General features: G+C 42.0%; 1 protein-coding gene across 1 annotated transcript in view; it reads right to left on the bottom strand.

The window, feature by feature from the left end:
• The window catches only part of Rarb (retinoic acid receptor beta), a 163,954-nt gene that overhangs the window by 88,859 nt on the left and 57,525 nt on the right, over nucleotides 1–17,570 (bottom strand). Inside the window, exon 3 of the mRNA XM_026406690.2 lies at nucleotides 3,975–4,116. Within this exon, the coding sequence (XP_026262475.1) occupies nucleotides 3,975–4,116 (142 nt within the window). The remainder of the gene's footprint in view (nucleotides 1–3,974; nucleotides 4,117–17,570) is intronic.

Raw genomic sequence — 17,570 nt, 5'->3', positions numbered from 1 at the left:
TGGACATCTCTTTTGCAATCCCAAATGTTAGAGCATCATATATCATTTCTGGTTTTTTAATTTCTTGTTTTGACTCAGGATTGTTGCATTGTTACAAGCCTCCTGCCCCACCAGGAGAAGCTCATCACTAGACATGGGCTCATTTTGCTTCTTTTGCCTCCTTCTCCAATTCTTCATAAATTTTTGCACCACTTTTAGAATGCTGCTAAAAATTGATTTTTTTTCCTCTTGCCATTACCACTCTCAAATTCCACACTCTGACAGACAACTATTCCTCTGCAAGAAAAGAAAAAAAATTTTTTTTTAAAAAGGCTTCCCTGACTCTATAAAGCCCTTGGAAAATATAAGTTAAATCCACCAGCATTTACAAAACAGGAAAATGCAGAAATAATCCTAGCTTTTTAATAGGCCATGTTAAAGGATTTCTTTTACTAGCAAATCCCCTTACACGTTTAAAATCAAATTTGATCTATAAGAATTAAATTTGCACATGATTTTCTAGGGAATACATCTCTAATATAAAACAAGGAGTGTGGTTATTGTTTTATTAACCACTGGCAATAAAATAGAGTAGAAAAAGTAATTCAGAGTTTTAAAACCTGCTTTTTATGGCATGTAGTATATATTTCGGTTTGAATACAGACTTTATCATCAAACTGCCTTGATCTAAACCCCAGCACTGCCCCTTACTAACTGTGTTATCTTGAACAAGGTAAATAACCTCTCTGTGTCTCAGCTTCTACAATTGCCAAAAGGGAAAGAGGGAGAATTATAAATAAACTATCTCCTAGGACTGCCATCAGGACGGATGGGATGCAGCATTAAAGGTGTTTAGTGCCGTACCTGGGACGTAGAGAACACTCTTTTTGGTTAGCTATGACCATACCTCATGTATGCTCAGCAAGTGCTGTACCACCTAGCCACACTTCCTGTCCTTCTGACCCCTCAATGAGGATCAGTTCTGCATACTCTGGCCCATATGATTTAGGTGGAATCAATCTTAACTCTAGGCTTGGGGGTCTGACTCACGATCCACACCTAGCTAATGACAATGTTCTACCTCCTGGACAAAGCAATGCACCCATAGCTGGGTATATGACCCAAGTAAGACCAGTGAGGATGCATCTCTAGGCTCTGAGGGATGCTCAGGACCTAAGAGCCTTTCCCTTTGCCCGATAGATGACCACCCAGGCACTGCTGGTGTCCATCATAGCCAGCCACAGGGAAGATCTTCCAGAGAAGGAGGCCTACATGCCACAAAACATCTGTGAGGGTTAAATCCAAGGGGTTCTGATACATACTCGTGTATTGGCATGTCCTAGGGAAAGGACAGAATCTTGCTGATTCTTCTGTGGCAGAAAAAGGGTGAGGAGAGGGGGCAGACTTGAATTGTGGACTTGGTTCTGTCTTTAGCCAGAGATTGCTGGGAAAACAGGTTCACCTTTCTGGGTCCCGCTGTACTTGTATGTCAAATAAGAGGGGAGTGAAAACCAATCTCCAAGCTCCCTTTTCAGTTCTCACATTCTGTAAGGATCTATTCATCTTGGGTTCATTGCAGTGACGTATACCGTGGTATAATTGGTTACCGATTCTCATATTTGCCTGCTTCCCTCTGTTTCAATTTTAAAAATATTCTATTAGACTCTCAATTCCTATACACCAAGTGTTTATTTCCCCTTCAATTTCCTTCCAAGAAAAAAAAAACATATTTATTTTTGTGTACTTGGACATGATGATCCCATTTTCTTCCCATTTCTATATTTTTAAATCTAATTAAGGTGATAAGTTCCTTGAGAGTTGAAGCTAGAGTTTTCCTGTGGGTGTAAACATTATTTTTTTTTAATTGCCAACCAAGCTGCCAGTTTTTACAGAGCAGCAGGATATGGGTTTTAAGTAATGTAAGCAGGAAATGGGTCTCCGGCCCACACCAAATAAATGCAAAAGGACTGATTTTCCCTGAATTCACATCTGGCTTACTCATTTATAATTTCAGTTGGAACTGAAATTCTCCCACAAAAGGCCGTGTCGACATCCAAGGGTACGGAACGTCAGACCAAAAGTGGAGCATGAGGTGACCATCCTGTGAGGTCCACGCCTAGAAATAATCTGGCTATTTCAGGTCATGCTTTTCTCTCTCATGTTAGAATGTGGGCCTAGAGATAATTGAATATTAGCTTCAAATCTCCCATTCATTGATTTCAAATAATTCAATAGCGACTAAGTTTGAAGAGGTCAAAGGAAACTGGATGAAAACTTGCAGGAAAACTGTCCTGCAGGGAACAGTCCACGCTGCATGCTTCCTTGACTAATGACCTAGCCTATTCTTGCTCGTGGGGAATCTAAAAATGACCAGGAGCCCATCTCCAAAGGCCTTAATGGGTACTTCTAGGTAAATAGAACCAAATGGCCTGGAGGCAGTGCTTCACCCGGCCCAATGGTTGAGCCATTGGAGGATGCTTTTAAGGGCTTAATATCTTTCTTTCCATTTTCCTATGCACAGCTGCTTTGTCCTTGGGTGGACTTCTCCTGGAGTGGGAGTAGAGCTAACGAGCACTGGTACTTATGCGCATCCCTGTTTCCATGTAACTGGAGAGGAGGGTGCTTCCATCCCAATATTCTGAGTGTGAGTGTGGAATTGCCTTCTCCTGGACTGGCTTTGGTTTCTCATTCACACAAGGCACTGACAATTGTGGCCAGATCAGAGAAGAGGCTGGAACTGCCTTGAGACAACAGAGTTAATCCCACCTAAACCCTAAAGTGTAGAAACCCAATAAATCTGAGTACAGTTAGGAAAGATGGCTGCAAGAAACATCTGCTACCAAAAAAAATATCCATTGCAGTCCCTGAGTCGCAGCTCCTAGCAGAAGGCCAGTCTTAGCTTAACACCCTCGGAACAATACTGCTTGGTACAGAACAATAACTGCTTTCGCTCTTTGGTCAGACTTTTCCCCAGGATCTCATTTCCCAGGTTACAAATCAAGGAATCCTTGATTTATTACATGGTTCTTCTAAACCCATTATAGGATCAGGGTCGGGGTGCCTGGCTTTTCATCCCACACTCTGATTGGATGCTAGCACACCTCAGGCAACTCCAAAGTCCCTGCACAGCACCCAGTCCAGAGATTCACACACACAGTGGGCCTTCACAAATTGCCAGGTGATGGAAGGAATCAGAAAGTGCTTCTTCACCTGCCACCCGTCCCTATGACTTCCTTAGCCTCATCAAGTTATTCACCTCTCCCTTTCTTATTTCTTACAATTTGAAAGCATCAAAGGGAGAATGCAAATAATGAAAAATTTTTGTAGCCTATATATTCTTGTCCATGTTAAAGTGTGTATATTTCAAGTCCCCATTATTAGATGATTACGGACCCACAACCAACGTTTACTTTATTAAAATGTTCTCTTGCATCACTACAATGTATTATCGCTTGAAAGAGGTGACTTGGAAGAAAGAAGCTAAAATCAAGTTGGGGGAAAATGTCAATGCCCCACATTTCAAAATGTTTCTTGTGAAATGAAAGTGATACAATCCTTCCCATCCAAAGCAGGGCAAATTAGTACTTCTGCTAATATTCATGTTTTTCGGCTTCATTTTTATCCTTGCTGGTACAAAGATCCTTATTCCCACTGTCAAGATTAAGGAAATGGAGTCACCAAGTGGCTTGTCGTATGTGTGGGTTACTCACAGCTCTGCAATATATAGAGTAACTGCTTTGAATACAAATCTGCCTTCCACAGCACCCGAGTCCTGCCTTCCACCAACTGCCACTCAAGTTTTATCTGAAAATCTCCATAGTTACTCCACTTTCAGGCCACCTCTGTTTATATCTACCCTTGGCCATGTATCATTAGTGTCATGTCTGAATTTTACATACTGTCGTCCTTCATGATTTGACTTTGGAAGCTGAGCAAATATATTTATAGATAAGGCAAACAGGGGGGAAAAAAACTTTTTTTGAGATTCCACTTACATTCTTTGGACATTCCCACTTCAAAGCACTTCTGGAGTCGACAGTACTGGCATCGATTCCGGGTGACTTTATTAATAACACAGTTCTTATCTCGGTGACAAGTGTAAATCATGTTCTTCTGAATACTTCTGCGGAAAAAGCCCTGTAAGCCAGAAGAGGATGAGAAACTAAGTGAAACAGCTCAGTTTCATGAGAAATCAGACCCAACCTTACCAATGCATTCACTGCTTTTTTCTTTGAGTAATGTAGTGAGGGCAGCAGAAAAGTTAACTTATTAAAACCTGAAAACTCTTGTGAAATATTAATAGCTCTCTCTTTGTTGTAAACCCAAAAGCCCCTTTTAATCAAAACTAGACAAGACCGTTATTATCTTGCTAAAAGAAAATGAATACCAAGCTGATTCATTTGGAAAACATCATGCAGAGTTGGGATCCCTCCAAACTGCCTGAGCTTAACTAGCTCTCTTGCTGAACAGAACAACTTCAGGTGAACCCGCTACCAACACACCCAATATACGAGGCATTGCATCTGCAAAAGAAATTATTTGCATCTTGCAAGAATCAGGTCTTTTCAAGGAGTCTTCTCCAAGTTCTTTCATATATTTAGCTTCTATCATAACTTTTAAAATACGATTTAACCTACGGAGTGTTTAGAAAAAGAATCATCCAAAATTGAAAACAGAGAATAAAAATGAATGTCTGCCTATTTAGTGGCACATTGGAGGTGTGCCATCAAATTTGGTAGCCCTTAGTCACATGTGGCTATTTAAATCAAAATTATGAAATGAATATTAAACAAAAATTTAGATCCTCAGTTGTCCTAGCGACATTTCAAATGTTCAACAGGCACACACAGCTGACGGCTGCTGCACTGAACCACACACAAAATAATTCCATCACTGCAGAAAGTTCTACTGGGCAGCACTCACTGTACAGCAGCACTAACTGACAAGCCCACTGAAGGGCACTGAATGATCTTTGGAAATAAAACTTTGTTTGACATACTTTTTACTACTGAGTGAATCCATATTCTAATTGTTTAAAATATTATTTATTGATTTAGGTGGTACTGGGGATTGAACCCAGGGCTTCGTGCATGCTAGGTGAGTGTTCTGTCATGAAACTATACCTCCAGCCTTGACCTAGACTCTATAAAAAAATTGCAGAGGACTGGCAAATTACAAAAGTTTTTGTCTAGTGTAAGTACAAAGGATTTCTGCCCAGATGAAAAATAGTTCTTAAGATTATTATTTTATTGTCTTGGAGGACAGAACAACATTTGCATCTAACTTTGCGTTCTCTCTCTCTCTCATATATATATATATATATATATATATATATATATATATATATAGTAGTTAGATACAATATCTTTAATTAACTAATTTTATTTTTATGTGATGCTGAGGATCGAACCCAGGGCCTCACCCGTGGTAGGCAAGTACTCTACCGCTGAGCCACAACTCCAGCCCCTGAACTTTGCATTCTTTCCTTGTACCACACCTATCTACTTACCTGCCTACCCAGGTATTTTTCTCCTACCATCCTTTGAACCAGCCTTCACATCTACTATTTCCCTCATGAAGGAGTTAGATACATTTTTGACATGTGCTTACTGAATAATTTTGGTTTTTATTTTTTAACTTTTGAAAATTATATTTTGACAAAAGAAAAGATTTATCTTGATTTCTGTGAAGCATTGATGGATTAATGCAGACTTGAGAGTCTACTAGCAAGGGTTCTTAATGTTCTCTTTCCCTCCCCCATTCTATCATGTTGCTTGGCAGATGATGGATAATCAAGTGATGCTTATTGAAATCACAGATGAATAAATAATGAGTGGTGAAGGGTATATCTGCTATCTGCTATCTTCTCCCTCTCTCTCTCTCTCTCTCTCTCTGTCTCTCTCCCTCTCTCTCTCTCCCTCTCTCTCTCTCTTACTGGGGATTAAACCCAGGGCACTTTACCACTGAGCCACATCTCCAGTCCTTTTTATTTTTTATTTTGAGACAGGGTTTTACTAAGTTGCTTAGGTCCTCTCTAAGTTGCTGAGGCTGGACTCAAACTTGTGATCCTTCCACCTCAGCCTCCCAAGCCATTGGGATTACAATCGTGAACCACTGCCCTCTCCCATCTATTTTCTCTGTTTTAATCACCCAACAGAAGCCTCTCTGTTGCTCTATGTATTAAAAGCCAGGATTTCACTTTATCCGTTGTGACATGATTAGACCTATGCAAGAAATCATTCTTCTGAATGAAGAAAACACACCAGTGGATGTACTGAGTAGAAAGTAAGCCTCAGCATCTGAGCACTGCTTTCCCTGTAGTACATTAACACTGCAGGAGCCAGAACCAGCAACGAGCAAAGCTAAAGCACATTCACAAGGAGAGCTCATGGAACACACGTTGTGTAGGATATTTCCGTGGGCACCCTCGGATTCTAGTGTCTAAATACACATATTTTTACTGGCATGGTTCAATTGCAACTGCCTGGAAGCCTGGTGTAAGATTGCAACTCTTGTCCCCCTGTCCCCCCACCACACACACACACACAGACATTTTCCAAGAAAACACAGTTTATTTTTATATCTCTGGAGCTACAAATAGGCTCAGAATCTAAAATACTGGGTGACCAGTATTCTAAAAAGCCTGACGGAATCTCTGTGGAGTGGTCACCTCAAAACCTGCAAGAAATACCCACAGGACCGCTTTTGGCTTCCAGATGCACAAACTCAATTTACAGAAACTTCCATTCCTCCTCTGCCAAGAAGCAGGGCCAGAAGGAGAGATCTGGCCTCTTGTGTACATGTGGAAAAGGTGCGGCAGAGCAAAGGTGACCTTCCCTGTTTATTAAAAACCTAATATTCAGTTCAGCAAATTCTTCATGAGTGACCAGGGAGCAGAGGAAAAACAATCTCATGATGCTCAAGTGAGAGAAGAAGAGAAGGAGAGAGAATGAAAGAACTTTATATGTCACTCATTAGCCAGCCCGTGTGGCTGGGTAACAATGACGACAGAAACTGAATAGGACTTCTTGGTTTTCCAAATCAGATATTTGGCAGGATTTCAGGAGAAGGTCTACGTTTCAGTAAATCATTTCCACCGTGGTAGAATTCTTGCTGACTAAAATGTTAAGTGGTAAGGTATTTTTATACACAGTTTGGGTAAACAGAAATGTCCTCTGAGTCTCAAAGAAGTTTGCATCCAACAAAGCCTTCTCCTCTTGCAAAGTATAAAATAAACTTTCCTCCCCGGGAAGAACACTGCTTAGAGGATTTAGTGATGATGGGCAATAGGGCACATTCCCTTTATTTAATATTTTCTGTTAATATTTCATATTTTTATGTAAGCGGACACCTCCCTTTTCTTTAAACATGACTCAAAATGGAAAATTTTCATCTCTAGCTTAATTGGAAAACCAGCACCAAGTGTCCACATGAGAAGGTCCTCATAAAATAAATAAAACAAAGTCAAATAATACAATATTCAGATGTTATTTCACTCTCACTGGATACTGGATCTACTGAAGGGCCAGGAGCCCCGGGCCTCCTCACTCCTTGCTGAAATGGGAGCTGAGCAGGTGTTAGAGACATATCAGGGCTGACATAAGACTTTCTCTTTGAGCAATTCTGAGAATGAATAAAGTTTCTCACTGTGGGATTCATTGTGATTGAAAGTCATGGATGTGTCCAATCGACAATTAGGAGCCTCAAAAAAATAAATAAATAAAATAAAAAAAAAATAAAATAAAATGAGGAGCGTCATAGGTTGGGAAACAGAACTGTGATCCAAAATTTGTCATATGTCAAAATGGGCTTCCCAAGTACAAACTACATTCAAACGTGACTGTTCTTGGAGCCAGATGGATGGGTGGACACATCTGGAGGAGAACAGACCAAAAAGCTGAGCATGTAGAGAGGAAGGATTGGGTGCCTCTTGGAGGACGGAGCTGTGGGTGAGGACAGGGAGCAGGCAGTAGAGAAAGAGCCATGGAATTGTGAGGTTGAACCCCTGGGCAGCAGCCTTCTCATTACCACTGTGAGGACTTTCCTGAGTCCCAACTCTAGGGGCTAAGCTTGCTCATCTCCTAAACCATCGGCTGGGCAATTTATTTTCAAAATCCTTTCCAGCTATACATTTCCGAACCCCAAGTGTGTCGCCACAACAGGGAGCCAAGAGTTGGAATGGCTTGGGAGTGAAATCAAGGGAGCTTCTACGGGAAAAGAAAATGGCCAAGGAAGAACGGGTGGGAGAAGGCTAAGGCAAAGAGACCTTCTACTTGGAAGGCAAGAATACTTAAAAATTTTAAGCCCAATCCAGACCTGAAAGGAGCCCAACAAGAGGGCTTTGCATTTATCTTAGAGCTGAGTCATCAGGAAGTACCTCAGGCAGATATCTGTGACTGGGTTGCTATTGAACACTTCCATACTGTCCCTATGGCTTGTAGTGAGAAGCCTGGGGACCTGGTTTTCTGAAACTCGTCTAGGGCTGCTGACACCATGTCATTACTCCTTAATTTTTCTTGAACCTAGGAACCTTCTGTAAGGTACCCCCCATGTCAAGGAAGCCATGCCTAGTGGATTTAAAGATACCAAAGACTCCCTCTTTCAGGTATCCTTGGTATTTTGCTTTTTGTTCTGTATTACACTATTCAAATGTGATACTTAAGTATTAGCCAGACACGGTGGTGCACGCCTGTAATCCCAGCGGCTCAGGAGGCTGAGGCAGGAGGATCACGAGTTCAGAGCCAGTCTCAGCAAAAAGCAAGGCCTAAGCAATTCAATGAGACCCTGTCCCTACACAAAATGCAAAATAGGGCTGGGGATGTGGCTCAGTGGTCAAGTGCCCCTGAGTTCAATCCCCACTATCCCCCCCAAAAAAAGATAAATAAATAAATAAACAGTATTAAATAGTAATTCTACTGGGCTGCAGTTGTGGCTCGCGGTAGAACGCTCACGCAGCACATGCGAGGCCCTGGGTTGGATCCTCAGCTCCACGTAAAAGTAAATAAATAAAATAAAGGTATTGCGTCCAACAACAACTAAAAAAAATATTTTTTAAAAATAGTAACTCTACTGTAGAGGTTACATGGGTGACATCAGGGAACTCCAGTCTACAGTCAGTGGTCACAGCCTTTGGGAGCTCAGGCACTATGCATTTTTGGTTAGGGTGCACAGTGCTACCATCAAGGGAGCTGGTTTCCCTGCTGTTATCCATGCCTCTCCGCCAGGGGAGAAGGATGGGGAGGGAGGTCAGCTCCCACAAACTATAGCAGACAAGTTGGTGGCCTCCAGGCAGTATCCAGGATGGCTTCCCCAAAATGAAGACAATGGATATGGGTGGGGTAAGGGAAAGACACAAGGCCATAGTTGGCCCAACAACTGGTGGAAAGTGTTTCAATTTTCAGCTTAGTAAAAAAAGTAATAGTAGACGTCACATGAGTATCCTAGGGCTAGGAGAGAACTTGAGAAATATTATATATTCAATAGCTAGTGGTTGGTTGATTGAATAAAGTCCCAGCTATAACCAGAGTCGGCATGACAGTCCTGGATTTGTTATACCTTAGTTCTTTAAAATATTCCTCAATACTAAACTTATCTCTCAAGGATGCTATTACCTATACCTAAGAAACCAAACCACAAGATTTCTGACATTAGTGGAAGACCCACTGATTTAAGTAGTGATCAAGTTTGTCAGTGGGTACTTGCTTAACTACGACTTGAGCAGGTTAACTCTGACTTGTGTTGTCAATCCTACCTTCTATTAGGTACTCAGGCTTTCTTTCAATCAGTCATGATGTCTATTGGTTAAACAGGACTTTGGGTGGTTAATTATGACTTGTTGGTCCATTTACAATCCTCTTGATTAACCATGATTTGACTAACCATGACTTCTGTTGTCTGTGACAGTGAAAGCCAGTAACACAATTAACACTAATTATCCAGATCAAGAAGATAGAGCTGCATCAAACACAGACATAACTGAAAAACTGAGCTGCGTTTTCTAACCACAGATTTTTTTTTCAACCTTTTCTTATCTCATGCTCTCCTGATCTTGGTATCAAAGAATTGGAGTCCAACCAAAAAGGTGGGGACCCTCGTATGGTGAAGAAGGCCAAATATGTAGATTAGAGCTGTTTGGTTCATATATGAACTATAATCATAGAATAATGCTCACATCCTCCTTAGATTCCTTTCCCCTCACCCTGGGGGTATGAAGTGCCATTGTTCCAACACATCCTCTATTGTCTACCCAATAGAAACAATCCTAAGTCAGAAGAAAAGATAACTTTCTCTCTCTTATGCCTAACTATCCTCCTATACCTAAGTACTTTTAATTTCTAATTCCTTTAATGAACTAGTCTTAAATCCCAAATCAGCAAAGGACATGGAGAAAAGTGACTCAGCTCCCTCTCGTCTTCGCACTTTGACGTGGGACCAAGTTGAGCCATCTTCTCACTTCTAATACTTTCCAATCATGCTCTGGGTCCCCCTACACCCCACCCCACACAGGGCCTATGTCACCTTAGTTCTCAGATGTTATCATGCACCACATTCTCCACCTTCTCCCAAAGAGGAAGACTTTTGTTGGTTTAGATACTAGTCTACCAAGTGGGAATTAGGTAGGCTAGTGTCTAGTATGTGCAGGTACATGTGAATTTGAATTCTGAATTTGTCATTAACTACCTCTGGGCCTTAATTGAGTTAAGCAGAGGCCTCAATTTCTTCACCTACAAACAGAGAATGACAACAAGGGAACTCATGCAAAATGAGCCCAAGGCCTGGAACACACCAAGTGCCCAATTGATGGTAATGATTGTTACGGACAAAGCCCCTTTTCTCAAAATTTTGTTTTGAGAGAATTCCCATATATACTTTGTGATTAGAATAAAAATTCCTAAACAGAATAAAACAGTATTCTGAATCTCTGAGCAACATAGGCTCTTGTGGGTAGGCAATCTCATGATTCTCAAAGCCATCTCTGTATTCATTCACTTATTGATGCAATCACTTGTGCCCATCAGTTGGTGGATGTGGCAGGCTTTCTTGTGGGCACACAAATATATCTGAGGTGTGGTCCTATGTTTCTCAATCTATAAGAAACAAAGACAAGTGAACACTATCAAGCAAATGCCACAAACCTGTTTGATAAGAACTTTAATGGAAATAAAAAGCGAAGAGATGCCCGGTATAGCTTTTAGTGCCTAGTAGTTACGTATCAAGTATTTACTGAGTAAATTAAGGCCACAGGAGTTCAAGTGAATTAAAGGGGAACTGGCACCCTATCCCAGCTCTAATGAAGGGGTCGTATTTGAATGGCAGGCTTTTCCCCAAGAGGAATACTGTGCGTAAGCAAAGAGTTCAGAGGTAAGGAAACACAAGAATGGACAGTGGCCCAAGTTGGCTGAGATGCAATGTTGGGGTATGTGTGTGTAAGGTACAACTGGAAGAGAGGGCTAATGTTTGGACTGGGGAAGGTCTTGAAGGCATGCCATACATTTATTAGGGATATATTAAACCCATCTGTACAAGAAAAGACAGGGTCAGAATCAGAATCATATTCTGCTAAGATTATTCTGGGACTCTGTGTCTTTGACTCAATCATACATTTATTTATGCACATATTGAAGCACATATTGAGATCTGGTACCAATACAAATACCCAATAGCTGAGCTGGCCCTTGGGTCTGGGCAAGAATGTAGCCCAAGAATCCTTGCTTTCTGAGATAACAGTGCAATGTGCTGACTCATACTTAATTATACAGTTGCTGGTGAGGGTTCATACTGTGCTATTCTATCTGGAAGTTGTTTTTAGCCTTACAGCCATTTACATTAAGTTTAACATGTGTGGAATGCATGATGATTATTTGAAGAAAGACACTAAGTAAAAAAAAAAACTTTTTTATTTTTTCAGAAAGACGATTTGGCACCATATCTAGTCATAAAAAGCGTATTGGGTCAGGAGACATTCACCCCAAAAGCAGTTTGGGAAGCATGTCTATTTGAACTGAGCGGCTGCTGAGTTAATTTCTATCCCATGCAAAGTTCAAAAGGGTCATTTCTCCTTCTAGAGCGAAAGAGGAGGAAGAAGGCAAGGGGCCTTACTTCGTCCTTGTTCCTTGGCTCTCAGGAGGCAAAGATTCCCCACCCCACCTCAATTAAAAAGTAGCCAGGTGACTGTCCCAGGTACTCCTCCACCCACCAGCAAGCCTGCAGCCTGTGCAGTAGCACTGGGGCTGGTGCAGAGCGGTGGGCCCCCTTTCCAGCCAAAAGCAAAGCTGCTGCCAGTGGGAGGTGAGTTTGGAATAATCCCATCACAGCCACTTTGGGAAGCCTAGTTTTTTGAGACCAGGAAACACGTTGCCTTAAACAAACAAAAAAACGCCCTCCGGAGTGAGTGGAAGTCGATGCGTGACAACATCTGAAAAGTTATTAATAGCCAGATTTGGGGGGAGAGAGAGGGAAAAGTGAAGACCTTTTCACCCCATGGAAAGACAATGGGTGAGAGGGAGGGAGAAAGTAGAAAAACAGCCTCCTATTTTGATGACAGAGAGCTTCCCGCCTAAGCAGGGAGGGTGGGCACCAGCCTAAGGCAAAGAGCGTTGAAAAAGTCAAGTTCAGGAGGGGACCCAGACTGGGGGGCCAGAAAAGGAAAACAACACAGAACTCATACTCCAAACCAGAAAGCCCAGTCCTCCCGAGGGGTAGAGGTTCAGAGTCGCTTTTTTTTTTCCCCCCTAAAATAAATAAATAAATAGATCCCTCTCCACCCAGACTTGGTCCCAGGGTTGGGAATTCAGCACAGATGAATGACCATGGTTTCTTGTGATTCCATGGCACCTCTTGCTGCTCACTTGGAAGGAATCTTGGGTCCTGTCCCTCAGAACCTGACTGTACATTTTAGGCCTCCCTGTCTCCTTCCAGCACCCCTGGATCAGAAGCTTCCTCGGCACACACTCTGGCCCTATTTTATGTGAGATGCCTGAGAAGATGGTTCTAAAGAAGGCAGTGATTACAGATTTAGCAAAAAAACATTGTCTCTGTGGGAACTAATCTTTCCAGGAAGAGTACGATTACCGCATTTTCCCGGACTTTGTCAGGTGAACCCCAGAGAGCTCAAACCCTATTAGATCCAGAGGCCACAGCTCTCAATCCTTTTAATCCTCAATTAATTAAAACTCCCTGGGAATACCAATGAAAACAAGCGGCCCCACGTTCTTAATTGAGAACGTGAAGGCCCGTTGTCAGAGATCAAGGTCTAAACCTCCAAAGTCGGTGATGTCCCAGGAAAGGCCCAGGGCCAATGCATTCAGCTGATGCTGCTCTGTTTTAGAGGAACATGATCCAGAGAAGAAATGCTACTGGGTAATATAAACTGGAAACCAACGAACGGTACAGAGAGATTACTCACTTGGGTAAAATACCTTTTCATTTAAGTGGAAAAGAAATGTCTTTTTATATTTCCAAAGCATGACCTTGGCTAAATTCATTTTTTTTAAAAAAAATGACCAGGTATAATACCAGTCTGATTATCATAATCCCATTCTAATTGATAGGCATGGAATCCAGCAGGTTTGGTGATCAACCATTTGAAAGCAAAATTTTCAGGGAGACCGTTTCCTAAAGGCAACTAAACAGTGCTAGTTAAACTGTTGTTAAAAGGTGAAGAGGTCTGTCCTGGGCAGGGCTGGCTTCAGGGTGTGTTATCCATGCAGCCTGACAGGGTCCCTTATTCAGAAGGACCCTGTACTTGGTTTACTGCTCTGCTGTCACTGTCTTGGAATTTGAAATCACTTGTGAACAAGGGAAAAGCATTTTCATTATACATGGACAGCTGCAAGTTACCCAGCCAGCCCCGACTCTAGAATAATCTATAGCAAGAGTTTGCAGCCTTTTTCCTTCAAGAGGCTCTGGAAATCTCTGGCAGTCTGTCATCTCCTCTGATTGACCTTACGGCTGTTTAAAGACTGTGGATCAGACGGAATTAAGTAGTCACCACAGTCACACTTATTCTCCTCAGGATCCCACTGGGATGCCTCTGAGAAATTCCACTACCTCAGCAAGAGCCAGAAAGGAAAACCTTTGGGGAGGTATTTTATGTTTCACTACCGCACTTTATTTCCCATGGAAGGGACTCTGGGAGCTGAGGGAGTGGGGCCGGGAGGGCCAAGAAGAACACAAAGAGCGTTTTCAAAATTGGACAAAAATCTCCTCCCACAGAGTACACACATCTAGGCACAATTTCAAGAAGATGCCCAGAAGTTCACTCATAGACCTCCACGGTGTCCTTGAACCCCACTGGAGGACCATTGAAATGAAGGAAGAATTAAAAAGTAGGTCAAGAATATGGGGTTCAGCAGTTCATTGATTATCCAGAGAAGTGTTGTTGTACAGGAGGGTGGATATGACAAAGATGATATCTGGGGACCCCCTTCACTTTTCTTCAAGAGTTTACATTGAGGAGAGATGAGGTAGCAGGAAAAAAAAACCACAGGGACAGAGCGGAAAAGCCCCCTAAAATGGAAGATTTCACTGGGCTCCACAGAGCTTTCTTTAAATCTGGTCTTCAGAGTTTACTTTAAAACAACTGAAGACATCTGTTTTCTAGATTACTTGGGTCAGTTATTTTGTGCCCTTCCACAGTGAAACCCATAGTTACCGATTTATTATCAGGATTACTCTAAATATAACAGGGCAAGAAGCCAATGCATCTTAAGATTTTAAATTCTCAATTACTTTGCTGAGAAAATGCACCAAAATAGATCCTAAGCTTCAGCCCCAGCAGTTAGCAGACCCCTGTTGGTTTTCACATTAATTAGTAAATCTTATCTGGACCCACATTAAAGATTCTCTTCTGCATTGAAAAGGTGGGTGGGTAAGGGGGTTCAGCAGAAGGAAAGAGTCAAAACATGCTCGAATATACTTAAGCTCTTTGCCAAAGAGCATGAATTTTAAAATGTCTTTTTCGAAGTCTGGTATGCAACATTCGCCATCAACAAAGCCGGGGCTCAGCTCTATCATAACACGCTGGTTGGTGACAATGCACATCGCCATGGCAACTCTGCATATTGCACAATTCAAAGGCCTTTCATAGACACCAATAATTATGATGTACTTGCACTGTTTTATGACATGAAGGACCTAAATTAGTACAGCAAAGAAAAAAAAAATGCTTGTCCACAATTGGGTGTATTTCTTTCAAATTGACCTAATTTTCAGAACCAGTTTGGAAGCTTCCCGATGGAATTTTTTCCTCCCTTATTTTTATATGCGGCATAAAAATCTTGAACCTGAAGTAAAAAGGAAGTCAGAGAGGATGTGAGGGCAGGAGAAGGAAGCCAGTCGGGCATTCACACTTAAGTCTTCAAAAAGTCGGACAACTGGAAAATAACAGGATTTATGGGATGGGGCCTTCTGCTTCTCCTCACCACAGACATTGCTCTGACAGAGCAAAATCTCACTGAGTTTATTGGCGAAATATGGCTTGAGCTCCAGCTCTCAAAATGGATTTTTGTCCTTGTATGGAAAAAAACATGGGGACTCCAGGTTAAGGTCTGATAATGCTGAGGGCATCTCCCCAAATCACAAGCTGGCAGCACTGAGATGGTCAGCAAAAGCCTTGAGAGCTGCCCACCCCTCAAAGCTGCTCGTGCCTTTGCCTATTATCCAGGCACCCCAAGTCCACAGCATGTCCCTCTGCTCTGTGACGTTTCATGTGCTGACCCCGATGGCTGCAAAGCAGCTCCTGATCTTGTCTTTCAGTTCACACCAACTCATGCTCCGACATATAGCCCCCAGGAGGGGACTGGCTTACACAGTCCCCAAGAGGGGCAGGGCTCCCAAGAAGACCATGCCACCAGCACTATCTGTTGTAACCCTCTACAACACTGTGGTGATGGACCTATTGTCTCCTTCTTCCTCAAGACAGGGCTGGGGATGTGGCTCAAGCGGTAGCGCGCTCGCCTGGCATGCGTGCGGCCTGGGTTCGATCCTCAGCACCACATACCAACAAAGATGTTGAGTCCGCCAAGAACTAAAAAATAAATAAATAAATATTAAAAAAAAAAAAAAGACAAGAGACCTATGCAGGCAGGAATGCATCTGAATCACGTGGGGGCACAGGACAGGCAGCTCTTATAACTTAAAAATTACATCATAATCTAGGGTTCGGCTATTCCAAGTGGAAGGAAAGGAGAGAGAGATCCACAACAACAACAACAAAGAAAACTAAATTCAACAACTATCGCAACCACTACCCAAATTCTTTAAGGAAAAGGAAGTTATATTTTCAGTGGTGAAATTCCAATATCATAAATTTAGGCAATTATGATAATTTAATGATTTATTTCAACCTCCTTCCTTTCTTACTCCAGATTAGAAAAAAAAAAAATGGCTCAAATTTCACCCACCAGCTCCTCTTTCTTGATCTTTAAAATTAAAATAGCTGTATTATATCAGCACGGTGCCAAGATTCGAAATCAAATAGGTCCCCAAAGCAAAAGGTAAAGTTCTTTTAAACAACATGAACTTGCCTGCAATTAGCACATTACAGCTTCCACCTAAGCACCAGGCTAAATAAAAAAACAGACTCCTGGAGCTATTGCTATTTCAAAGACCTTAACTTTTACCCACCCCGATCCTCTTTAGAAAGAGAAAATTTAGCCGGATACATAAAATTAATTTTTTAAGTGTACCTCTCTGCTTTTCCATTCCATACCTGACTTTCGCTGATAAAGAGGAGCAGCTTTCCATTACACGGGAGAGAAGGGGAAAAATAGCCCCCGTAATAAAAGAGGTACCTGCCAATTAGTTAGATTGTTCTCCGGTTTTCAATTAAAGGCAGCCTAATGGATGTAGGGGGACCTGTTTTATTTTCCCTGACAGAGCTCTTATTTTTAAACTCTTAAGCTTCATTTTCCAAAATTGCTGGCTTTGGACAGAAGAAACATATATCATGAGCGAAAAGCTGTACTGATCTTCTTCCATTTCCTGTATCAAAATTGCATTTCTGTCCTCGGTGGCTACTTCCCATCTGGCTTTACAAAGCTTTCGGCTGCCCAAGATGGGCTTGTTAAGAGAGGGTGGTCTCTGAGCTTACAGCCCACTCCTGATTGGGGTGTCAGATCCCACCCTGGAGCCAGGAAGGCTCATCTGGGAGCTTCAGGGGTATATCACCCCAGTTTTGCTCTCTTTGGATGGTAGTCCCAGGGAACTTCACTCACCCTTCTAATTGTCTCCAGAAGGACAAGGGAGATAACTTCAGAGGGTGTGTTTATTTTGAACTCATCCAAAAGTACTCCGGCTCCTCTGAAGCATCTGCCTGTGTGCGTGGAGTTTAGGGATTATTTTTCTTAGATCAAACAGGACTGAAAATTTCCTTGGACATGGTTGGCCTTCTTCCTTGGAACACACACGTTTTCAGGATGGATATTTTTATCTATCGTTTTCTCAAATGAATAATTAGAAGATCTCCACAGGCAGGTGTAGGGGAAAAGAGAGAGCGGGGTGGGAGGAGGCGCCCATAAATCATGATTAAACTATATTTAACCACCGAAGGGCCAAACAACCTTCTGGAAAGGAGGTAGCACTTTTGTTTC

This window comes from Urocitellus parryii, chromosome 3 (genome assembly GCF_045843805.1).
Source record: "Urocitellus parryii isolate mUroPar1 chromosome 3, mUroPar1.hap1, whole genome shotgun sequence".
Taxonomy (NCBI): Eukaryota; Metazoa; Chordata; class Mammalia; order Rodentia; family Sciuridae; genus Urocitellus; species Urocitellus parryii.
This window is presented reverse-complemented; position numbering and strand designations above follow the sequence as displayed.